The sequence below is a fragment of the Pongo abelii genome, chromosome 22, assembly GCF_028885655.2.
Source record: "Pongo abelii isolate AG06213 chromosome 22, NHGRI_mPonAbe1-v2.0_pri, whole genome shotgun sequence".
Taxonomy (NCBI): Eukaryota; Metazoa; Chordata; class Mammalia; order Primates; family Hominidae; genus Pongo; species Pongo abelii.
Window position 1 is genome coordinate 40,703,950 of NC_072007.2, and position 26,135 is coordinate 40,730,084.

Genomic DNA, 26,135 nt, shown 5'->3' on the forward strand with positions numbered 1-26,135 from the left:
ATCTCACAGCAGTCATAATGGTGATTATTAAAAAGTCAGGAAACAACAGATGCTGGCAAGGGTGTGGAGAAATAGGAATATTACACTGTTGGTGGGAGTGTAAATTCATTCAACCACTGTGGAAGACAGTGTGGCAATTCCTCAAGGATCTAGAACCAGAAATACCATTTGACCCAGAAATCCCTTAAGTTAAATTTTGAAGGTAAGTAGGAACTCTTTATGAGAAGTGAAGAGCAGCGCATCCAAGGTAAGGGAGGAGCTAGTATAAAGGCAGATATTTAACAAGATTATGGATCATTTAGGTAAATACACATATTAATTCAGTCGGTGTTTGCTGAGTGTCATATCATACCTGATGAGCCAACTGCATGGTCCTGGCTTTTCTGTAACTTGCCTTTTAATGAAATTTCCTTCCATATCAGCATATTGAGCACTTCATTGTTTTCATCATAATAGCAGCATTATGTGTCATCCCAGGGAGAGATATAAGGAGTCATTTTAAACAAATAACTTTTAACAAAGGGACTAAAGAAAGGTGGCAGGTTTTGAGTTTCGGAGATCAGATAGGAATAGATGAAAAGGTGCAGCCATAGTCCAAGTGGCAAATTATGACCATGAGCATTAGAAAAAAGGTAAAATGAAATTGAATATATTTATAAATAGTTATATATTGTATGTATCTGTTAAGAAGATAGCACAAAATAGCTACCAATTGGCTATGGAGATGACAGAAGAGATATGAGAAGCTTCTCCATATTCTGACTTGTGTGGCTGTAGCGATCACAAATTGGTTGTCCTTGTCAACCAATTAAACAATAGAATCCACATGGTCTCTACAACCCATAGTAAGGTGCTTGGCAGAAACATAACTAAATATATAACAATATTAAGCCTCAGAATCTCCAAGTTAGTAGCTCAAACCATAGATGGATTCATAGCTTCAACCTAGTCCTCTAAACTTCAGAGGCCGGCAGTGATGTTTGTCAAACATATTTCCAATAAAAGGAAATATTTTTATTCAGATTACCAAATTGCTCAGGTATCCTGAATTTTTATTCTACACACATATCCAATACAATATTGATTCAACTGATCTTTCGTATTAATAGAGAATTTTTAATTGATTAAAGAGTTTTTATATTGATTTGCATTATTAGAGTTTTCTGTGACCAATCTGAGTGCAGTAATAAGATGTGACCATGATTATTATGTCTGAAAAAACTTATTTGGTGGAAGAAAGAAATTTTACTTTTTGTATCCACGTTTCAAGAAATTATTCATTCTCCAGTTTTATCTTTTAACATTAATCTTGGATCCTAAATTATGCAATCACTATTCACAAGCATGACTAGGTACACATGACACTATTATACCTTCCTCAAAATTAGAATCTACAGTTTTCATCAGGAAATTCCCCCTCTACTTGCATTCATAAGAAATATATGTTCTATAGTATATTTTAAATTTTGAAGGTGAGTTCTACAGTATATCTTACTGATATACTGTAATAGACATCAACAGAAATTCAGTTCTCCCAGCAGAACTATTTAGTGACTGCAATTTAGAAATATCTTTCACGTTCCCAGCTTCCAATTCTTTAACAATCTAACCAAGAATAAAAACATCTTTTGCACTATACTTTTAAAAGCCATGACATTCAGGAGCATCACAAATTATATTTGGGTACAAATCAAATTTAACAGCATCTGGACAGTTCAGATCGGAAATCAAAAAGACCTTCAAGTAAGGCCAGCACTTAAATCTAATAAGGATTATTTTTGTTGTTTTTGCTTCCCTTCTTTAGTTTTCTAATTTGAAATAGAAAGTGTGGTGTAGTAAAAAGGTAACAGATTTTCTATCTACAAGGTCATCTTTAGTAGGATATAATGTCTGTCTGGAGAAAATTAGGTTGACTAGTCACATACTGTATGTTCTAAATAATTGTTCTCTAAAAGCACCCACCATTTTTTATATGTTTATAAAGGAAAGCTTTATATATGCTTACAACCCTCATAGAGCAAATATAAATATGCAGACTAATTCACACATTGTTAAATTTTAGAGTTGACAAAGGACAATAAAAAAATCAAAGATAGAAATCATATAGAATAGTAACTACAGTTCCTATAATCTACAGGGGCTAGGAGCTATTCTGTAGATTTTTTGTTGTTGTTGTTAGAACATAAAATAATTAGCTAAAGCTAAAAATTAGCTTAATTAAATAATTAATTAACTCTTCTATGTTATCCAAGGAATTTAGAACATACTAAAACTTAGATTGCAAAACCTCACTAGCAAAATTAAGTATTTGCAAAGGGTATCTGCTGAAGGGTCTTTAAATCACTGTCTTTCAGTTTAACAGCACTTGGACAGATATTATATCTGGTTCTCATTTCAGCTTCACAAAAGATCAATTATCCATGCTCATTATCCTGATCTGATTACATTGTATATATCAAAGCTTCACTCTGTGCCCCATAAATACATACCATTATTGTGTCAATTAAAAAATAAAATAAAATAAAACATGGAATGTGTTCTAAATGTGATTTGGGCCCTTAACCTATGAATTTTTCTCTCTCTTTCTTTTTTGATTTCTTTCTTCTTTCTTTTCTTCTCTCCATTTTTTTGCTTCTGTTGTTTAGTTTCTTAATTTGAAATCAAAACTATAGCATAGACAAAAAGGTAACACTTTTTCTATGAGAAATTATTTATAAATAGTGTTCCTCTTTTAGATTTACAAGAGGATAAAAAGATTTTCTAAGATAAATAGTAGGGGTCCAAATTTGAATTTAAGTGGATTCAGACATGGCTAGTCATGTCAGACGAACTGGTGAAACAGGCTTCTCTCGCTACTTTGAAAGTTGACTGAGAAACATAGCAGAGGACGGTTCTATCTGTGTTTACTGTTGGTGTTCCAAGATGCCTGGCCACGGGTGGTGAACTTGTAAAACAAGCCTGAAAGGAACGGAAGAATTTTTTTGGTGAGAATAAATTCCTAGAGAAAAGAGAGCCAGGCTCCTTGAACTTGACTGAGAAATGAAGCCAGAGTTGACAGCCACGAAGGGCTCTTATCAATAAAGCCTCCTATGTATTATTCTCATGTGACTTTGTGTCATCATCCGTTCACAACAAACCATACAGACTATTAAGAGCCTCTAATAGGGTGCAACAAAAAAATCAGAAAGCATCCCTCTGGCTTACCCCAATTTTTCTTTCTTTTAAATTTTTTTAAATTTTTGACTTTTGTGGGGACATAGTAGGTACATATATTTATGAGGTACATGAGATATTTTGGTAGAGGCTTTCAAAGTGTAATAATCACATCATGGGAAATGGGGTAGCCCTGTCCTCAAGCATTTATCCTTTGTGTTACAAACAATCCAATTTTACTCTTCAAGTTATTTTAAAATGTACAATTGAATTGTTATTGACTATAGTCCCCTAGTTGTGCTATCAAATACTAAGTCATTATTTATTCTTTCAATTTTTTTTGCACCTATTAACCAGCCCAGTCCCCTCCCCAAATACCCTTCCCAGACTTTAGTAACTGTCCTTCTATTCTCTACCTCCATGAGTTCCATTGCTTTGATTTTTAGATCCCACAAATAAGTGAGAACATATGATGTTTGTCCTTCTGTGCCTGGTTTATTTCACTTAACACAAGAAACTCCCAGGATGTTGGTCTGGGCAAAAATTTCTTGAGTAACACCCAGTAAACACAGGCAGTCAAGGCAAAAATGGACAAATGGGATCACATAAAGTTAAAAAGCTTCTGCACAGCAAATGAAACAATCAACAAAGTGAAGAGACAACTCACGGAATTGGAGAACACATTTGCAAACTACCTCCAATTTTTTGTACAACATTGTGCCACTGGGTTTCAGTGCCGCATTTCAGTGGGAGTTGCATCTGTCAAATATGGGACAATGGCCTTCAGGGAGATGCTAAATATAGAATGTAGTTCTGAGTAGGAAATGAGTGAAACTTCCCAATCTCCTTGCCGCAACCTCAACTGAAGGTGGAAAAAAAGCAAAGACATGACTGGCCAGAACAGTGGTACCAAGAAGACATTCAGCTAACAGCAACCAACGTTGCACAGCAGAATATGAGAATGACACTGTCCTTAGTGATTCCAGGAACACTTGAGGGACACTTGAGAGGGGCTGACATCCTAAGTCAATGGACAGGCAAGTTATTTTTATCTCTTGTTAATATGATATCTTATTTGTTCTCAAGCTTCCATAACACAGTAAACGAGAAACTTTTTCATCATATTCCACCATGGAGCCACAGATCTCACTGCCTCGTAAGTAAACTTTTTATAGTAGTTGCAAAATAAAATGTTAAATATAACAATGAAAACATTGACAAGAACCAAAATATTTATACTTTACTTCATTTATTAGATAAAAGCAAAATACAAGTTTTTGCTAGGATCTTGATAGAAAGACAACATCATGGTAATGGTGGTAAGAAAAATAAAGCAAATTTAGAAGAACAAACTAGAGTAGTTATACATGAATATGATTTCAGATGATGGATTCCGAAAGTAAAAAGACAACAAATATTCACAGAAGCAGCTTAAATCTATTTTAAAGATTTAACATCGCTAAATATCTATCCATTGATGCTGAAGGCAATAGAATGGATTTTTGGAATGAAAGCACAGGACAGGACCAAACACATTTGGAGGTTTCTCCTCTGCTTCCAATTTCAGCAATTCATTTAATAAAAGCCAGAGAATCCGTATCCTCCATAGCACGATGGGTGGCAGCAGCCATATCTGTAGCCTCCAAAGCCAGAACCATATCCGTAGCCTCCAAAGCCAGAGCCATATCCGTAGCCTCCAAAGCCAGAGCCATATCCGTAGCCTCCATAGCCACAGCCAGAACCTCGTCTGCGGAAGCTGCCACAACCACAGCCATAGCCGTAGCCCAGGCCACCGAAGCCTCCACAGCAGTAGCCCAGGCCTCTGTAGTAGCTGCCGTAGTGACTCATGGTGTCAGGAGTGGTGAGTTGGTTTGTTGTTCAGGCAAGATCCTGAGTGTGAATGCCAGCATGTGTAGGAGGTTTATATACCCTGGTCAGAGCATGTGATAAACATGTGCCCCTCTTTTTGTGTCATTCCATGAATTATACTTGCCTGAGGCAGCTCGTTAATCTATTGTCCCCTGACAACACTCAGTAAGAATGCCTGAGCTTGTTTGCCTACCTAGTTAGGTTGTCCCTGAGCTTGCTGCTTTAATTTTATTAGAAGGGATTGCTGCTTCTTCAAAGTCTAAAACATACCAAACCTTAAATAGAATTATTTATTACCAGTCACTTAACATCACTCACATTAAAAATTCTTGAATTTCTATTCAAATATATTCTCATCACAAGCATTTTTGGACATTGTTATAATTGATTCTACAAAATTTCAAGAAATAGCCAAGGTCAAGACTCTTACATTCATCAATTTCTTCATAAAGCACACATATTTTGTAGAGTGAGAAGCAAGAAAGATTTGATTCACCTGTGTATGTACCTGAAAGAAACAAATGTCACCTAATTTGTAGACTTTTAAAACTTTGATCATGCACAATTGTTATATTTATTCTGGGCTTTGCACACCAGCATGCAAAATATTTGTTTTGTTTTAAGAACATAGCACAATTGTAGTCACAAGTGGAGAGACCCTTACAGGGATTAAAAGCCCATCTCATCTGAAGTCTTTCCAGAGTTTTCTATTTATATCTCAAGTGTCTTCTCCATTATATGTTCTAACCTTACTGTTACCAAAAAATGAAGATTATAATCTGCCTTCATACAGAATTGTTTCTCTTTCTCTACCTTTTGTCATTAATTCATCCCTGTTGTATCTTTTGCTGATCTCACTTCAAACTTCACCCAACTTCCTTTCCTCCGCAATTCACTACTATATCCGGGTAAAAGTTTGAAGTAGGTAAAATGTTCTGGCTAAAACCTATTTACTCAAATCAACATTCATTCTTTCCATTTAGATCTCCATAGTCAATATTTGCCCTTGTCTTTGCCTATTCTGTGCCCACGTTTTTTCTTGTGCTTTGTTTTTAAGCGCTTTCTAGTTAGCTTTTCCTGAGAAATCAACTAAATCTTCTAAGATATTGATTATGGTGTTTCTTGTTTAAAACATTTTTCAACTCTTCAAATTTTCTGAAATTTAAAAAAAATTTGTGCAACTTAGATTAACATGAAATTCTCTAAATGTAAGGCACAATTGTGAAAAATACAGAAAAGGAGTAGCTCTTTAGGGAGAGTTGACTAGAGAGTCCCTCAGCTCAGCCCATAGAGTTAGAAATGCCCAAAGCTTACCTCATACCTGATTAAGCCTCATCCAGATGTACCTATATCTTGAAACTTGGAACTCCAGAAAGGTATCAGTTTTATATGACTATAATCATGCTACTAAGATTTTTTTGAGATTTATGAGTAACTGAATGACACATTTAAAAATGTTTATTTTATTTAAATTTTTTATTGATACATATTTTACATACTTATTAGATACATGTGATATTTAATTGCATGCATAGAATGTATAATGTTCAAGGTAGAGTATTTGAAATATCCATCACTTTAAATATTTATCATTTCTTTATGTTGGGAATAAATCAAGCTCTCTCTTCCAGCTACTTTGAAATATAGAGTATATTGTTGTCAACTATAGTTACTCTACAATAGAACTTATACCTTTCATCCAACTTTTATCTCTCCTGCACCCACACACCCATCCCAGCCTCTGATATCTATCACTCTTTTCTCTACATTCATAAGATTAACTTTTTTATCTCCCACTTATGAGTAAGAACATGTGATACTTCTCTTTCTGTGCCTGTTTATTTCCCTAAACATAATGACTTTCTGTTCAAGTGACACTTTTCTTTTTTTTTTTTTTACAATGTGGTGTTTCTCTGACCTGCTGAGTGTCAAAACAAAGTCTCATATTTAGTTGGCATTCAAAAATATTATTTGAATGAAGCATATGACTTTGACATCAATGCGAGGGCCATGAATAGCATAACATGAGCAACTTACTGGCTATTCTGGGAGGTGTTGTAAGGCTGAACACAAGTTCCAACAAGATTCCTGCTGTCAGAGTAGCATTTAACCCAACACTAGCCTTCCTCTTTGATGTCTGTGTTACTATAACCCAATTTCATTCCATTTTTATTCTCCATTTCAGAAAATCAGTCAAGTGATACAATTTATATATACATTTCTAATGAAACACTTAGAATTATGAATAAATTACATAGCGTTAAGAATTTCATTTTCTTGTGTAGCTCTGTCAGAGCATGTAACCATGATTAAAGGCTATTTTGTTTGTTTTTGATACATAAAACTGTCTCTAGATGGAAATAATATGAGACACAAATGCAAAACTTCAATAGTACAATAAACACTAACTGTATTAAAAATACATAAAAAAGAATAAAACATATGACTATGACATGCACAGCTTATTTTGTCCACTAGCCATGTAAACTAGAAAAAAAGTTTGAAGAATATGTTAAAAATCTGATTTATTTTCTGTATATGCAAGTGAAAAAAGTCTCAATGAAATTTCCTTTGAGGGGTTATTCTTTTTCTATCCATTTGTTGGATCAAAAGTAGATTTGGATCATTATTGTTTTTTAAGAACTGTTAGCTCATGACCCTATTTTCTACTCATGTTGATAGGTGGAAGAGTGAAAAATGTTCTCACATTTTTCCTGGAAGTAAGGAAATTTTTGTTATAAATTTTCTATCATCTCAGAAATTGTTCAATACAACCTTAAATAGCATGAAATTGTAATAATATTGATTATACTAATAACAATAGCAGTAATAATTATATTGATATTGCTATATTGATATTCAGCCTTATAGAAACTATCCCTGGGACATTACCCAAAAGAGAAGACAATGCTTCTAGTGAAATCCTATTCTACTGGGTCAGACAATATTGCTGACCTCCCATAGAGTTACTTAGCTGTATTTCCCCTGTTCAGCCCATTGTTGTAGTACACAGAATGCCCTGAGAGCATTGACTCAAAGAAGAGGTCAACTTAGAGTCTGATTTTAACGTTGCTCATTGGTTAGTTACAATCAGAAGTAGACAAACTAAAATTTGATTGGTTTAATTCTCTATATCACAACAATAAAAATGAAACATCAATGTTAATGTAAGAAAAAGGACCAACCTTCATAAAAGCAGTTGAGATAATTTAGCTTTTCTTACAGCTATGACCAGAACTTTCAGAATGGTTATCTGACAACAATAAAGAAGAAAATACATAAAAAGTGAGTCTGCAAAGTACAGTCTAAAACCTGGGACTCAGGATGGCATGATTCTGATCCTAGTCTTGGCACCAGTTATAACCAAAATAACATATTCTGAATTTCTGTGCCTACAAAATTGGAATACAGCGTTGCAGAACTGTAATGTCTCTTTCTGCTCCTTGTGTGATTTAATTTTTGTCCTCATTTTATTACATTTGGCGAGCTTATACAAAACATCTGTAGGCACATATCATTGCCTGAAATTCCGTTTTAGAAAAACAATATTGTTTTGGCCATTTCTTGAAAGGATGAGGTTTCACTGAAATTTATCTTCATATATATATATGTATGTATATATATGTGTCTATATAGAGAGAGAGACATGTATATATACATAATGATATTGATATAAGACATATAGAAATATATAAAATGATATTATATAAAATATATATTATATACAATATATACTATATATGTATGTATTATAAATTTTATATATAATAAATAAATTAACATTTCATTAATATTTAAACATATACTTCTATATATTAATAAATATAAATAACAAATTATCAATAATCATATTGAAATATAAATAAAATAATATTCATTATTCATAATACATATAAATATAAAAATATATTTATTTATATTTAATATATCAATTTATGTAATATTTAAATATATACTTCTATATATTTAAATATACATACTTCTATATATTTAAATATTAAACGACACTTTTAGTCAGTTGAAACTACACAATATTTTGTCTCATAATAATGTTTCTGTGTGTTTATAGTCCCTACTGCATTACAAATCCTTCAGTATAATAATGATGATAATAAAGAACACAATATTCCTATAAAAAGACAAGTGAAATGAGTTGAATGACTACAATTCATATTTTATTATCCAGTTTATCAAGGACTTTTAGGTCAGGCTCATTTTACATGCATAACAAACTAGATGAAAGCAGAAAATTATGAATAAAGGAAGATTATATATAATGCAAAGATTCATAGAAAAAGAGAGTTCATGTCTCTTTAAGTTTTAGGGACATAGATTATAAGATTTGTGAGAAGAAAGTTTGTTTTAATCACAGTTTTAATGATATGAATGTTGTGATGCTTAATTTTAAGTGCCAATTTGACTGAGTTAAGGGATGCTAGGATAGTTGGTAAACTATTTCTGGGTTGTCTGTGAGCGTTTTTCCAGAAGAGATTCATATTTTAATCTGTAGACTGAGTAAAGATCACTCTTACCAATGTATGTGAGCATCATTTAATCTGTTGAAGACCTAAATAGAACTAAATGGGGAAGGCAAAGGAAGTTTGCTCTCTGAGCTGGGATCTTCATCCTCTCCTATCCTCACACATCAGCATTCCTGGTTAGAGCATTTGGTCTCAGATTGAAACTTAACATCATTGACTCCCCTGTTCTCTGACTTTTGGGTTTGGACTGGAACTACTAGACCAGCTTTCCTGGGCCTCTAACTTGAAAACAGCAGATCATGAGACTTCTCAGCCTCCATAATTGCATGAGTTCTTCCCTAACAGTAAATGTTCTTCTGTATATCTATGTATATCCTATTGATTCTGTGAAATGCTTTGGATGTGTGTCCCTGCCCATATCACATGCCAAATTATAACCTCTACTGTTGGAGGAGGGGCCTGGTAGAAGTTGATTGGGTCATGGGGGCAATGTCTGATGGTTTGGCATCATCCTCCTACTGCTGTCTTGTGATGGGGTTCTCCTGAGATCTGCTTATTTAACAGTGTGTAGCAGCACCTCCCTTGACCTCTCTCTCCTGCTGACCATGTGAATATGTGCTTGCTTCTCCTTTGCCTTTCACCATACTTGAAAGTTTCCTGAGACCTCTCTAGGAGAAGCCTGTGCAGCCCACAGAACTGTGAGCCAATTAAACTTATTTACTTTATAAATTACCCAGTCTCAGGTATTTCTTTATAGCAGTGTGACAATGGACTAATACAGAAAATTGGTACCAGAGAAGAGGGACATTGCTATAAAGATACTTGAAAATGTGGAACGACTTTGGAACTGGGTAACAGGCAGAGGTTGGAACTGTTTGGAGAGCTCAGAAGAAGACAGGAAGATGGGAGAAAGTTTGGAACTTCCTAGAGATTTGTTAAATTGTTGTGACCAAAAGGCTGATAGTGACATGGACAATAAAGCCCAAATGAGGTGGTCTTAGATGGAGATGAGAAACTTATTGGGAACTGGAGAAAAGGTCACACTTACTATGCTTTAGCAAAGAGACTGGCAGCACCGTGCCTATGCTCTAGGGATCTGTTGAGCTTTGAACTTGAGGGAGACAATTTAGGGTATCTGGCAGAAGAAATTTCCAGGCAGCAAATCATTCAAGATGTAATATGGTTGCTTCTAACAGCATCCCCTCATATGCTTGAACAAACAGATTATCTGAAGCTGGAACTTATATTTCCAGAGCATAAAAGGGAAACATAGCATAAAAGTTTGGAAAATTTGCAGCCCAGCCATGTCATAGAAAACAAAATCTCATTGTTTGGGGAGAAATTCAAGCCTGCTGCAGAAATTTGCATAAGTAGAGAGGAACCAAATGTTAATAGCCAAGACAATGGAAAAATGCCTCCAAGTTGTTTCAGAGACCATTGCAGCAACCCTTTCACCACAGGCCTGGAGGCCTAGGAGGGAAAAATGATTTTGTTGGCCAGGCCCAGGGCTGCACTGCTCTGTGCAGCCTTGGGACATGTTGCCCTGAGTCCCAGACACTCAAGCTCCAGCCATGGCTAAAAGGGCTCCAGATACATCTCAGGCTGATGTTCCCAAGGGTGCAAGCCAGGAGCTGCCAAGGTTTTCACATGGTGTTAAGCCTGTGGGTGCACAGAGGGCAAGAATTGAGGCTTGGGAGCTCCTGCCTAGATTTCAGAGGGTGTATGAAAATGCCTAGATTTCCAGGCAGAAGTCTGCTGCAAGTGTGGAGCCCTCATGGAGAACCTCTCCTAGGGCAATGTGGTGGGGAAATGTGGGTTTAGAGCCTCCTCCCCAGAGTCCCTACTGAGGCACTGCCTAGTAGAGCTGTGAGAAGAGGGTCACCATCCTCCAGACCCCAGAATGGTAGATCCCCAAACAGCTTCCACTGTGTGCCAGGAAAAGCTGCAGATACTCAATGCAAGCCTGTGAAAGCAGCCAGGAGGACTATACCCTGCAGAGCCACAGAAGTGGAGTTGCCCAATGCCCTGGGAGTCTACCCATTGCATCCATGTGGCCTGGGTGTGAGACATGCAGTAAAAGGAGATTATTTTGAAGCTTTAATATTTAATGACTGCCCTGCTGGGTTTTGGACTTGTTTGAGGTCTATAGCCCCTTTGTTTTGGTCAATTTCTCCCTTTGGAATGGGAGCATTTACACATTTACACATTTACCCCCATTGTATCTTAGAAGTAAGTAACTTGTTTTTAAATCCTTTCAAGATAACAGATGCTGCATCACTAGAGCAGTAGCTTAGTAGAAGCCAGTGAATCTATATCCTCTGTAGCATGATGGGCAGCAGCAGCCATCTCCACAGCCTCTGTGGTCACAACCATATCTGCATCCTTCATAGCCACAGCCATAGCCCAGTCTGTGGAAGCTGCCATATCCACAGCTGTAGCCATAGCCCATGCCACCAAAGCCTCCACAGCCATAGCTCAGACATCCACAGTAGCTGCCCTAGTAGCTCACGGCATCAGAGATAGTGAGTTGGGTTTGCTGTCCAAGGCAAGGTCATGAGTGTGAATATCAGCATGTTTAGGGAACACTTATATACCCTGAGCAGAACATGTGATAAACATGTGACCATCCTTTTGCAGCATCCCAATTTATTTATTTACTCTATATAAATAATCAGTCTGTTTGTTAGCACAAGGAGAGACACAAACTCATTAAAACCTTTGAGCTGGCTTAGCTGCATGGTTAGAATGCCCTTGAACTTACTACATTGTTTTTTTTAAGATGGAGTCTTGCTCTTGTCGCCCAGGCTGGAGTGCAATGGTGTGATTTCAGCTCACTGTAACCTCCACCTCCTGGGTTCAAGTGATTCTCCTGCCTCAGCCTCCTGAGTAGCTGGGATTACAGGTGCCTGCCAACCACTCTCAGCTAATTTTTATATTTTTAGTAGAGATAGGGTTTCACCACGTTGGCCAGGCTGGTCTCGAACTCCTGACCTCAGGTGATCCACACCCCTTGGCCTCCCAAAGTGCTGGCATTACAGGCGTGAGCCAATGCACCCAGCTGATACATTCTTTTTAATGACAAAATAGTCTGCATCTTCAAAGTTACACAATTTTTAAAAATCCTAAATTCTTCATCACTAAGCATATTGAATTATTTGTATTTGACACTGTTTTTATTAAATTTTTTCTCATTTCTCATTTTTATATCATTGCTTAGATTGTTATATTTTACCTCCACCTAGATTCAAATAAATTGATCAAGTTTAAAACTTTTAAATCTAGTAAAGCCTTCAAATATCAAATATTTTTATTGGGTTGAGAAATTAAGGCTATTCCTCCTTCAAAAGAAAAGGAAGTTTTTGAATAAATAAATTTTCTTATCAGCCGTGGTAAACACAAAGTAATGGAAAATATGTATGTAGACATAATATAAAACTACTTTAATTTTCTATACCAGCTTGCAAAACATTGTTTTGGCTTATCAACATAACAAAATTTATTTCAGAAACTGAAATATTATCCAAGAGAACAAACTCACTTTTACACCAACTTGTACAGCAGTTCAAAAATATTCTTTTCAGGGTGGGCATGGTGGCTCAACCCTGTAATTCTGGAGGCCAAGGTGGGAGGATCGCTTGAGCTCAGGTATATTAGTTTGTTTTCACACTGCTGATGAAGACATACCTGAGACTGGGAAGAAAAATAGGTTTAATTGGACTTACAGTTCCACATGGCTGGGGAGGCTTCAGAATCATGGCAGGAGGTGAAATGCACTTCTTACACGGTGGCGGCAAGAGAAAATGAGGGAGAAGCAAAAGCAGAAACCCCTGAAAAACCCATCAGATCTCATGAGACTTATTCACTATCATGAGAATAACAAGGGAAAGACCAGCCCTCATGATTCAATTACTTCGCCCTGGATCCCTCCCACAACACATGGGAATTCTGGGAGATACAATTAAAGTTGAGATTCGGATGGGGACACGGCCAAACTATATCACCAGGAGTTTGAGAGTAGCCTGGGCAACATAGGGAGACCTTGTCTCTACAAAAAAATTAAAAAGTAGCCAGGTGTGAGGGTGCACACCTGTGGTTCCAGCTACTCGGGAGGCAAAGGTAGGAGGATTGGTTGATCCCTGAGAGGTCGATGCTGCAGTGAGCCATGATCGTGCCACTGCACTCCAGCCTGGGTAACAGAGTGAAACTGTCTAAAACATACACACACACACACGCACACACAGAAACAATCAAATCTATTTTTATCGTTACAAAATTTTCCAGAATTGGCTCTAAATAAAGTATTACATAGAAACTCAGATGATCTTGGCTTCATGCTTTACAGATACCACTTTTCTTCCACTTCCTACTCTTCCTCACTGTGTATGTATCAGTTCTCTTTATCAAACCTTTTCATATTATGCTGCATTCATTCCCAATATGTACTAGTGCCAAGTAGGTATTTGTTCTTATCCATTTTTTCCCAATCAGTATTTTATCCTTCTACCCATATATTTAATTTTATCACAATATTTTTGTCCCTATGTTTTCTTTTCCAATTGTGTGTGCCTCACCTTCTTATTTTCTCTCAACCAGCAAACATAAGACATTATTTATTTATTAAGGTTATACATTTTTAAATAATATTTTATATGACTCTTAGAGTCATATAATTTATCTAACAGTCTCTTAAAATTCTGATGCCTCGAAAATCTCAAATGCAAATGTGCAGTGGTGAAATAATTGAGATAGGAAGCAAGGATGTGAGGAGGGCTGGCCATGCTCCACAGATTTTCTGTGCTTACTCTAGGAAGATAGTAAATCAATCCCAAATTTAGCTCCACCAGAATATGACCATATATTGGATTTGGGTCTTTAAGCAATACTTTGCTTTACAAGACTTTAAACATTTTGCCAAGGGTATTTTTTGTTGTTTTGTTTTCTGTTTTCTTTGTTTTAAGGTCTATAAGCAACATTTTTGATAATGCATTTTCTCAACTTGATTTGTTCACTATTCTTCCAAAAAATTTGTTGGATAAATGAAAGAATGAATTTTGCCTGCCTCAACATGTAGTGCACATCTAAGGTGGAATATGCACTCAAAATGGCTTTCAGGTTTTAAATGAATATTTAACTCAATATTTGCCATGGTTGTTTTCTCCTTTATCAAAATTAATTCCACCTTTATTTTCGTTCTGAAAAAGAAAACTGGACAATTTTTAAATTCTCAATGAGTAGTTGTTGAAGACAAACAATAATAAGTAAGTCTAACTAGTTTAAAAATCTCATGAATTCTTGGGTAAACCTGCAAGATTTTCTAACCCTCATGAAAGGCTAATGTACATTGCTGTTTCTGATGCATATAACCATCTCCAAGAGAAATATAATCCAATAGATTTTACAAATTAAAGGCAAATTTTATTATTTATTACAAATAAAATATTATTTAATAAAATATGCCCTGCTTTACCTATGTATTTTCAAATAACAAAATAATAAGATATATCTCATTGTGATATACAAATATACATATATATATACATGCACAAATATGATCATATAATGCTGTGAAAGATATGAACCAAAAAAATCAAATACTTCTGCTTTTTTCCTAATTAAAAGGTAGAACAATTATAGTATCTTTTGGACAGCAATTAACTTTGGAAACAGAGAAATGTTTATTTTTTTATTTTTTTCTCTTAATTCAGTGGACTCAATGACTTGCACAATTATTTCTCTGTTATGCTATTTTTGGGAGATTTTTCCAGGAAGATCATGAGTTAATTGTGACACTCAGATCCTGTGTTGATGTGTGAAATAATGAAAATAAAGTTTTCTACTGGCCAAATGATAACTTTGCTATATCATGCCATGACTTTGCCATATCATACCATGAAGACCAAGTAAGATAATAGAAAAGCTAGCTGAAAAAATTATCTAAAATATTTTGAGTTAAATATGTTAATCCAATGTGAAAAAAAATTCTATACTAATTTAATGTTTATGTACATCAGTTGTTCAATGAAGATGTCGAATAAATTAATGGACAGAAGAGTATGATAGGGTGAGGTTATACCAAATACAATAATTCTCGGAAAGATAATATACTTTCATAATTAACCTAGAAATATCGTTTGATCTGTCACCATTTGCTTGCTCTTACAATAAAAAGAAAGAAATTTTGAATGGATAGAAGAATTCATTACACATTCGGAGTGAGTTGACAAATGTGACCTGAATTAAATTAAACATATATGCTTGATATATAAATATAAAGACATGTTAAGTAGGTATTCCTTTTTGTTGTTGACTTAAATCTGAATACTATCCAAATAAAAGCAAAATGTTGAAAAATATCAGATTACTAACCATTTTGCAGTTCTTTTCATTTCAATCTAGAATTATTCTTCTTTGGAGCTATTGATGTATTTATCTATCTGCATGCATGTTTATGAGGTATATGAAAAAACATAGATTCTCAGCCAAGGAGATAGCTTCTCTCATTGACATCATCACTTACATATAATTGAGTTTCATGAACAAAACAGAACCATATTGTGTTTTGAAAATAGAATGTTTTATTGGAAGATAAATAGATAATTCAATCAGTTTTAAAAAGCAAAAGTAGAGAATACTAGGATTATGATAGAGATGTGGGTATACAGAGAAAAAAATTGCCTGAAATTCTGAGATGTTAAATTCTTTTGTGCAAATAGCTCCAGCATGATCTTGGTTGTCCAATGAGTGAAGTCAGCTTTGGGAGAGTCCTCTTATAATTTCACACATTGTGTTGCTGGGGCAGTAGTTTAATAGAATCCAGAGAATCCATATCCTCCATAGTATGATGGGCGGTAGCAGACATATCCGTAGCCTCCGAAGCCAGAGCCATATCTGTAGCCTCCATAGCCACAGCCAGAACCCAGTCTGCGGAAGCTGCCACATCCACAGCCACAGCCATAGCTCAGGCCACCGAAGCCTCCACAACCATAGCCCAGGCCTGCGTAGTAGCTGCCGTAGTAGCTCATGGTGTCAGGGGTAGTGAGTTTGGTTTGCTGCTCAAGGCAAGGTGAATGTTGACATCTGTGCAGGCATGCTTATATACCCTGACACATCACGTGACAAAACACTTGCTGCCTATTTTAGTGTAGTTCTATATGTTACACTTACCCGACCCCATCCTGACATCTGAAGAGGCCCTCAAATCATTAAAGTGTTTGAATTTGCCTTGCTGTCTTGTCATGCTGTCCCTTTAACATATTGCATCACTTTTATGAGAAGAAATTACTGTAGCTTCAAAGTCTGTGCATACCAGACCTTAAGTAGACTTCTTCGTAGGCATACTGCATTACATAGTTGGCAATGCTATGTTTTGAAATTAAATATTGCTTCATCTCTGGCTTTCCTTGAATTGTTTTACTTCATTTATGATTAAATAAGAGACTTTGGTTAAATTCAATGCTCTGAAATTTATCATATTCTTCCAGAGGTATCTATTACCTCAGGTGAGGTCCCTTTTTAAAGGGAAGCAAACATTTGAAAGACTGGAGCCATCTGCTCACCTGCTGTGCCTAACAGTAAAGAACTTCATGGGGTTAAAAAAATTAAAATAAAGCCGTCATTCATCTATTACTCTAGAACACTGGCCATCATAACCAATATTATCTTTTTTTGGTTTTACTAGTTTAAAAAATAAAAACCATTTTGATTTAACAACACAACAGAATATTGCTCAAACATTAAAGTCAAATCACATTAATCAAAAATCTATTTCCTAAGCAGCTTTACAAACTGTTCAAAATTTTTTTCACACCCTGACTCCCTTACTGGCATATTAGACATCCAAGGTGCTACCAAAAATATAGATTGTATTGCCCTCCTCTCTTATAAACACCATTCATTCCTTTTTCCTGATCCACACAATTATCCTCTTTTCTTTTCTTTTTTCTTTTTTTCTTTTGAGACAGAATCTCGCTCTTTCAACCAGGCTGGAGTGCAGTGGCGCGATCTCAGTTCACTGCAAGCTCTGCCTCCCGGGTTCACTCCGTTCTCCGGCCTCAGCCTCCCGAGTAGCTGGGACTACAGGCGCCCACCACCACACCCGGCTAATTTTTTTGTATTTTTAGTGGAGACGGGGTTTCACCGTGTTAGCCAGGATGGTCTCGATCTCCTAACCTCGTGATCCACCCACCTCGGCCTCCCACAGTGCTGGGATTACAGGCGTGAGCCACCACGCCCGGCCTCCTCTTTTCAATATATTCTTTCAGTTCCCATTAGGGTCTGGGACTAGGTGAGATGGTGAAATATATGCAATTCTCTTTGCCTCCCATCAATTTTCATTTAATACTTCCTTAAATTCATATATATATATATATATAAAATCTTCAATTTTTCAAATATTTTTGCCTTTATGTTACCTTTACCTATTGTGTGTTTCTTTTTTTTCCTAAAAGAAAATAGCTAACTAATCTTTACTAAGATGTTAGGTATTTATTAAAGTGTTAGATATTAAAAATAGATGCCATCGCCAAAGACCCTGGGGAATTCAGTAAGAGACTGTTAGCATTGTGAATGTCTTAGGAATCCCCTAAAAAATGTATAATATAAAAAGACAGGATGAAGAAAATAATAATTAAAGACAAAGAGTACCTCAGCTGACTCTAAGAATTTAGTCACCTAGACCCAAGGCTGACTCCAAACCCCACCCACATATGTCCTTAACTTTAAGCTTAAATATATAATTTCTTGTTGAATTTTTATTACTTTGAATATACTGTTCAGCTTTTGATGAGTTCATAAGCAATTTTCAAATTGTGCATTTCTCCAGATAGATTTGCTGGCTGCAGTTCAATGACCAGCATGCAACAGAAACTCAATATATAAGTGTTGAATAGATGAATGAATTCTAAAGTTCTTACGGGTAAAAATCTTACATCTCATAGAAACGAACAATGCTATGAATGTATCCAACAATAAGAATTTAAAAGAGAAATTAGCTCAAATAGCTTTCTTTCTTTAGAGGAACAAATAACCTATCATTTCATTTGCTTTTTGTTGCTGTTAAGGCATATTTAAAAATACTTAAATCTTAAGTATACAAGTTGGTGATATTTTTCTTATATTTATAGACCACCTATAACAAGCACACTCTAATTCCCAAAGTCTGTCACTTGACTCTACCCATCAATATTATTCCTTGTAGAGTAACTATTAACATCCTACTTGAGGCTTTCTTGTTCTGTACTTCACTTAGGTGGTCTCATGTAGCATACTGAAACTTCCCATTTCCATCCCCAATTCTTCTGTGTATCACTATTAGGTAGATCTCTGTCGTATGTAATGTGAATTCTGTTGTTTTAATTTCTGAAAAGTAGTCTACTACATGAATAGAGCACAACTGATTTATGATTCTACTCTGGTAGGCCTATATTTGAGTTTGGTGGTTTCAGTTTTGGTTTGGTTTGGTTTTTTATTGCTAGAGTCAGTAAAGAAAGCTGTTGGCCAGGCGCGGTGGCTCACGCCTGTAATCCCAGCACTTTTGGAGGTCGAGGCGGGCAGATTACGAGGTCAGGAGATCGAGACCATCCTGGCTAACACGGTGAAACCCCGTCTCTACTAAAAATACAAAAAATTAGCCGGGAGTGGTGGAGGGTGCCTGTAGTCCCAGCTACTCGGGAGGCTGAAGCAGGATAATCGCTTGAACCCGGGAGGCGGAGCTTGCAGTGAGCAGGGATCGCGCCATTGCACTCCAGCCTGGGTGACAGAGCGAGACTCCATCTCAAAAAAAGAAAAGAAAAGAAAGCTGTTTTGTACCTTTTTATAAAGATTCTTTTCTTCTTTCTTTCTTTTTTTTTTTTTTTTTTTTTTTTTTGAGATGGAGTCTCACTCTATCACGCAGGCTGGAGTGCAGTGGCCCTATCTCGGCTCATTGCAACCTCTGTCTCTCAGGTTCAAGCGATTCTCCTGCCTCTGCCTCCTGAGTGGCTGGGACTACAGGCGTGCATCACCATGCCCAAATACAAAATAATTTTGTATTTTTAGTAGAACAGGTTTTCACCTTGTTGGCCAGGCTGGTCTCAAACTCCTTACCTCAAGTGATCCACCTGCCTCAGCCTCCCAAAGTGCTGGGATTATAGGAGTGAGCCACCACACCCAGCTAAGATCCTTATTTTTAGACCTAGGCTTTCCTATACCTTTCTTATAACTGGGATAGGAATTGCTAATTTACATCATATCTATACTTATTTTACACATTATATATCATTATGTATCATAAATAACAGTTATATATTATATAATATATACTAGCTTCCACAGATTCTACCAATCTCAAGATACAGTTATTACACTTACCAGTTGTTAAATTTACTGTACCAACAGGGACATATGAGAGTTCCAGTTGCTTCACATCCTTACCTACACTGATTACTTGCACATTCTAAAAAATTGACTATTCTTGTGAATACATAATAACTGATTATTGTTTTAATATGGTTTTATTTGATTAATAATGATATTCAACATCTTTACATGTGCTTATAGGCCATTTAGATTTTTTTGAAGTATTTTGTTCACTTTTAATTGAGCTAGTAATATCTTATTATTGATTCTCAGGTGATCTTTACATGTTTGGGCACAGGTGTTTTTTTCAGATTTATGTATCAAAAATATTTTCATCCACCATGTAGATTTTTTTATCTTAAAATGGTGTCTATACATAAATAAAATGCAATAATATAGTAAACTCTCATTTTAAAATCTTTTTGTTTTATGTTTAATGTTTTTGGTCCTAATTTAAAAAATTTTGACTACCTCTCACATTGTTATTTAAAGCTTTTGTCTGTTTTCTTTAAAACTTGTTCTATTTTTGTGATTTTTTTAAAGGCAGTTGATGATTTGAATATTACAGTGTTGTTAACTCAGGCTAAAGCAACATAATCGCAAATAAATCAAACAGGTTTCAGATACTGCCTATTTAAGTCTACCAAATATGCATTTGTTTGGGGGCTTATGGTATTGTTGTAGTGTATTCTTCCTAAGAAAAGCAAAGCTATTCCCTGAAAGTAAAGATATTCTGGAATAAATATTTTAAATCCTTCAGCGATCCATAAAATCAATAAATTCAAGTTCTAATAATTTGATCATACCACATTGTACTGGAAATATCAAACGCTTTTTCTAAGTAGTTAAATTGATTATTATACTTGTTCATAGCTACAGAAGGCCTTTACCTGTATTGTGAGAAAATGCCACTAACGATTAGGAAAATGGAAGAGCTATTGTCATATTCCATCAAACTAAGTAGTGTCGTCCTCAAATAGAATCAATTGACCCAGTCAATGGAGAGTGTATGTACTCTGACTAGTCTGACTGAAAGTGTGGGTCTTACTAGCTGGCTGTATAAACCTATTCTTATGTTTAGTAAACAAGTCTGAGTCTTTCTAATTCTTCTTGATTTTTTATACCATTTGAATTTATCATTACTTACTAATAACTTTTATTTAGATCTAGATATGCTAGAAATTAAGAGGTTCAAGATTCATCAAAATCTTAAATAAGAAGAGGCATAAACTGTGGAAAGTAGACTAATTTTCAAAACTCAGCTGTGATTGTTACACGAACATAAGACCAGAATTTTAAGATTATTGGGAAGCACTCAAGAAAAGAAATATGCAATGGAATTGAGAGTCAGCATTTAAACCAATAGACAAATAAATAAACAGAAGCCATGTGTGCCATTTCAAATTGAGACAATTTATTGCAAAGGGAACTAAGCAATTCCACAGTTAGGAAAGTGTAGGTAGTGGATGCCAGTAGACATGATATAGACAATTATAGCATAATAAATATTCCTAACATCTTAGGTGCTAATTTTTTTTTAAATCTTGGATTGATCCAGTGTGCCCTTGTTTGACTCAATATTTGGTTAATTTGAATGATCTTCTTATGACCTCTGATATTGTGTCCTTAGGGTAGGATTTCAGTAAAATTGAGAGAATCCATATCCTCCATAGCATGATGGGTGGCAGCAGCCATATCCATAGCCTCCAAAGCCAGAGCCATATCCATAGCCTCCATAGCCACAGCCATAGCCCAGTCTGTGGAAGCTGCCACATCCACAGCCATAGCCATAGCCTAGGCCACCAAAGCCTCCACAGCCATAGCCCAGACCTCTGTAATAGCTGCCATAGTAGCTTATGGTGTCAAGAGGGGTGAGTTGGTTGGCTGCTCAAGGCAAGATCCTGAGTGTGAATGGCAGCACGTGTAGAAGGAGGCTTGTATACCCTGATCAGAGCATGTGATGAGTCACATGCATACCTGGTTTTTGTTTGTTTGTTTTGTGTGTGTGTTTATGTGTGTGTGTGTGTGTATGTGTGTGTTTTAAATTAGTTACTTAACACAAGTCATTGATTGTTCCCTGGCACAAGGAGAGGCCCTCACAATCTTTAAATTGTTTGAGTTTGCTTTGTTGCTGAATTGGAGTGGCCCTTAAAAGTTATCACACCACTTAATGAGAAGAAATTGCTGTATCTAAGGTCTTGGCATACCAGATCCTAAATAGATTTCTTCATAGCTAGACATATTGCATATTACAAATGAAATAAAATGAAGGTTATATGTTCCTCTAAAGTCAGATGCTATTGGAGCTCATTTCTTTGTCTTCTTTATGTTGCCCAGACTGGTCTCAAGCTCCTGGGCTCAAGTGACCCTCCTCCCTCGACCTCCCAAAGTGCTGGGATTAGAGGCATGAGCCACCTCGCCCAGCCTTCATTTCGTCTTTAAATCCCTATTGTTCAGATGTAGCCAGAGAATTACTCATGCCTTTGAGAGGCATAGACTTTAGAATTTATTCTTCCTTTCAGCATTTATGTACTGTGTTGTTACTACACGGTAATTATTGCAAAGAGGCATACAAATTCAGTTGTGAAAGCGCAACATTTGGAAATTACTTATAAGACTAAAAATAACTGATCACTATATTTGAGATCGTATAAGGTTAAAAAGTACTTAAAAGCTCAAAGTTGAAGTTAAGGGCACAGCTAAATTAACAAAATTTGGGGTCACCTGTGGCTGTATGTGACTAAATTCTTGGAGTCAACTGAGGACTTGTACCCTCAGTTATTTCTTCTGCCTGTTATCTTGTAATATTATACTTACATTTTGGAGATTCTGAAAACATTTCTAATGTTAACGGTATCTTATTTAATTCCAAAGAGCCCTTAGATTTAAATTATCTTTTTATATATCATATACCTTAATAAACATTTAACAACTTAGTAGACTAGCATGGTATTTCCTGAGAAGAAAAAGGTGTGTGTGTGTGTCTGTGTGTGTGTGATGAATTTGATGAATTTTTGCATATGTGCATACACTGCCTACACCAAGCACACTCTAATCTCCAAAATGTTTCCATTGTTCCATTACGGTAAATATCATTCCCTAGAGATAACCTTCTTTCCAGTTTTTAACACCAGCTTCAAAAGATCTTGTCAATAGTATTCTAAATTTACAGTCTCATCAGCAATGTAAGAAATGTATAGTCTCATGAGCAATGTAAGAAAATTCTAGTTGTTCCACATCTTTGACAATGCTTGTCATTTTTAGACTGTTTAATTTTGACTATTCTTGTGGGCATGTAGTAATATCCAAGAATTGATTTAATTTAGTTTTTTCCTGATGAGTAATGATACTGACCACCATTTTATATGTGTATTGGCCATTTAGATATTCTCTTTTTAAAAGAACCTGCTCATGTATTTCGTCCATTTTTAAGTGGGTTTGTTATATTCCAGCATTGATTTGTGGGAGCTTTTTAAATACTTGGATACAGGTATTTGGTAAAAGTTTGGTTTTGAAAATATTTTCTCCCAACATGTGGTTGGTTTTTTCACTTTAAAATCATGTTTATATGTAAATAGATTATCTTAATATCAGATACAATTTGTTAATATTTGTATTTTGTGTTTAATGCTTTTTCGTCCTAATTGAGAAACTTTTGGTTACCTTACATCTTATTCTTAATTTCTTTGTCTTGTCTTTTCAGAACCTGTTCCATTTTTATGGAGCATCCTAAATCAAAAGACAGTGGCTAATTTGAATATTTAATTCTCATTATTTCAGTTGGAAGCTATAAAATCACAAATAAACAGGCTTAATGTTGTCACACTGCCTATTTTGCTCTGTCAGATCTTTGCTCAGTTGTGGGGCTGATGATCCTATGATGCATTTTCTCTAGACCAGGTGACAGCTTTCCCTTGGAAGGAAATGTATTCTGAAGGCATTCTTTTAATTTCAACACAAATCAATACAATCTAACAACTAGAGATGTAATAATATGATAAAATTGCATTAAACTAAAGTGATACTTTCTCTAAATGGTCATATTAATTGTTCTTCTTTTGACATAGACAGCCTTTCTTCAGACTGTGATGCCATTGACCACTTAGGGAGTAAAAAGTTTTCATGTGAAATTCTGTCATACTCAGTAAAACTAAATAGTACAGCCCTGCAATGGAGACACTAAGATATTTTTACCGAGATCTATTTATGGCAAAACTGCAACATCTCACTTGAATTGAATGAAATAATTGGTCATAGCATCTGGCTAAGCAAATCCATCCATAAGTTCAGTAAACAAGTCAGAGTTTCTCAAATGCGTTAGGATTTCTTTTAAATATTAAAATATTGTATTTTCACTATTAACAAGTTGTTTTTACACAGATAAAGCTACATTGGAAATTGCTAAGTTCAAGATTCTACAACAGAGTGTTTACAAATGAAAATAGATAGAGGTGGTCATTTGGCCATGATAATTAGACTCTTCAGATGCACATGAACAGAGCCCTCAAGATGCTTCATGTGACAACACACAAGAAGAGAAGTAAAAAATGAACGGAACAGTGAGCATGGGGAAGTAGAACGCCTGATATTCAGTCAAACTGTGTTCTGGTCTGGGCTCTCCTTCTCATGCCATTTTTGATCCTTAGCAAATGATTTCACTTTTTGGAGATCTTTTCCCATTCAAGATGGTATTAGGGGTAAGCACTGGGAAAACTTTATAGTAGTTCCCCTGCACGCTCCACAGTTCTTTTATATTATTTTCCTGGCATTTTTTAATTTGCTTGACTCAAACAAAAGACATTCACTTTTGTTTCAGTACTGAAATATATTATTCTTGAAACATAATAATATGTTATTGCATATTTTTCATGGGCAAGATACTTTTCTGAAATACCAACACGAAAAGGCCCATATTTGCTTGTTAAAGGTTAAAAGAGACTTGGCTAGAGTGTATAGAGCTTCAGGTCAGTCACAGCCTTAATATGAATTACTTCACAAGTGATGGCAATGATTTCTATATTTCCTAAGTGTGTTGCAAAATATAAATGTGCTGATAATATGAAAGTACAACTTCGTGTCACACCACGATGGACCAGGAACAGAACATGATAGAAAGTCACAAAAAGGGCCGGGCGCGGTGGCTCACACCTGTCAACCCAGCACTTTGGGAGGTCAAGGCGGGCGGTTCACCAGGTCAGGCGATCGAGACCATCCTGGCTAACACGGTGAAACCCCTTCTCTACTAAAAACACAAAAAATTAGCCGGGCGTGGTGGTGGGTGCCTGTAATCCCAGCTACTTGGGAGGCTGAGGCAGGAGAATGGCGTGAACCTGGGCATGAACCTGGGAGGTGGAGCTTACAGTGAGCCGAGATTGCACCACTGCACTACAGGCTGGGTGACCGAGCAAGACTCCATCTCAAAAAAAAAAAAAAAAAAGTCACAAGAAGAAGTTCTTTTTCAGTGTATGTTCAGATATATATTTTGTTTTATCAGTACTTTTCTTACCATTAAAGGGGCCATATAAACATACATTTTGAATAAATTATAGAAATACATGATCTTCATGTTGGTCTCCATTTAGATATGAAAGTTTATGAAGTTGGTATTTCAGGGCTGAATTAAACACTAACATGATCTCACTGAAAGCATTGAAATAAAAAAGATATGGTCAATATGGCACGGTGTTCCAAAGAAAAAGGCTACTTTTTAATTGAGTGTTATGGTTTTCATTTGTGCATGTACAGTTTACCTTTGGACAACATGGGCTTGGACTGAGTGAATCCACTCATACTGAGATTTTGTTCTACCTCTGCCACTCCTGAGTCAGCAAGACCGTCGTCCCCGTTCCTCCTGCTCCTCAGCCTACTCAATATGAAGACAATGAGGATAAAGACCTTTATGATGAGTCACTTCCACTTAACAAACAGTAAATATAAATTCTCTTCCTTATTATTTTCATAACATTTTCTTTTCTCTTATTTATTTTATTGTAAGAATACAGTACATAATGCATATAAAATACAAAGTATGTGTTAATCAACTGTTTATGTTATCAGTGAGGCTTCCAGTCAACAATCGGCTACCAGTAGTTAGGTTTCTGGAGAGTCAAAAGTTATGTGTGGATTTTCAACTGCATGGGGGAATCAGTGCCGCTAACCCCTACATTATTCAAGGGTCAACTGTGACCTTTGAATGTAAATATATACATGCACACACATACAAACAGCTATATAGCTAGGTGCATGTACATACAAAATTATTTTGTTATATATAATATACTTCTATATGTATAGTAG

General features: G+C 35.8%; 4 protein-coding genes and 1 long non-coding RNA gene across 10 annotated transcripts in view; 1 reads left to right on the plus strand and 4 right to left on the minus strand.

Moving 5' to 3' along the window:
• Positions 1–436: 436 nt before the first annotated feature.
• Positions 437–26,135, plus strand: part of LOC129052303 (uncharacterized) — a 108,421-nt gene continuing 82,722 nt past the window's right edge. For all 4 annotated transcript variants that reach the window (XR_010138879.1, XR_010138881.1, XR_010138880.1 and 1 more), the window contains exons 1-3: positions 437–632; positions 4,240–4,309; positions 25,584–25,765. This is a non-coding gene — a long non-coding RNA (uncharacterized LOC129052303). The remainder of the gene's footprint in view (positions 633–4,239; positions 4,310–25,583; positions 25,766–26,135) is intronic.
• LOC103888873 (keratin-associated protein 19-1) lies at positions 4,386–5,051 on the minus strand. Of its 3 annotated transcripts, none has more exons than XM_024239520.3 (2): positions 4,917–5,001; positions 4,729–4,820 (listed from the first exon to the last, which is right to left on the minus strand). In XM_024239520.3, the coding sequence occupies exons 1-2, from the start codon at positions 4,999–5,001 to the stop codon at positions 4,729–4,731; spliced, it is 177 nt and encodes a 58-aa protein (XP_024095288.3). The 3 variants fall into 3 exon arrangements, with proteins under 3 accessions (XP_009232145.3, XP_024095288.3, XP_024095287.3); XM_024239519.3 differs by having other exon boundaries at positions 4,729–4,793; positions 4,875–5,001; XM_009233870.4 differs by having other exon boundaries at positions 4,386–5,051.
• Positions 11,648–12,040, minus strand: LOC112130466 (keratin-associated protein 19-2). The gene has a single exon (XM_024239259.2). It carries the CDS (start codon positions 11,950–11,952, stop codon positions 11,794–11,796), a length of 159 nt encoding a protein of 52 aa, XP_024095027.2. The 5' UTR covers positions 11,953–12,040; the 3' UTR covers positions 11,648–11,793.
• On the minus strand, positions 16,307–16,525 carry LOC112130514 (keratin-associated protein 19-3). The gene has a single exon (XM_024239545.2). It carries the CDS (start codon positions 16,523–16,525, stop codon positions 16,307–16,309), a length of 219 nt encoding a protein of 72 aa, XP_024095313.1.
• LOC112130534 (keratin-associated protein 19-4) lies at positions 21,413–22,079 on the minus strand. Its single transcript, XM_063720948.1, is given in 3 exon segments — positions 21,413–21,490; positions 21,493–21,722; positions 22,046–22,079. Coding segments are annotated over 3 exon segments (342 nt in total).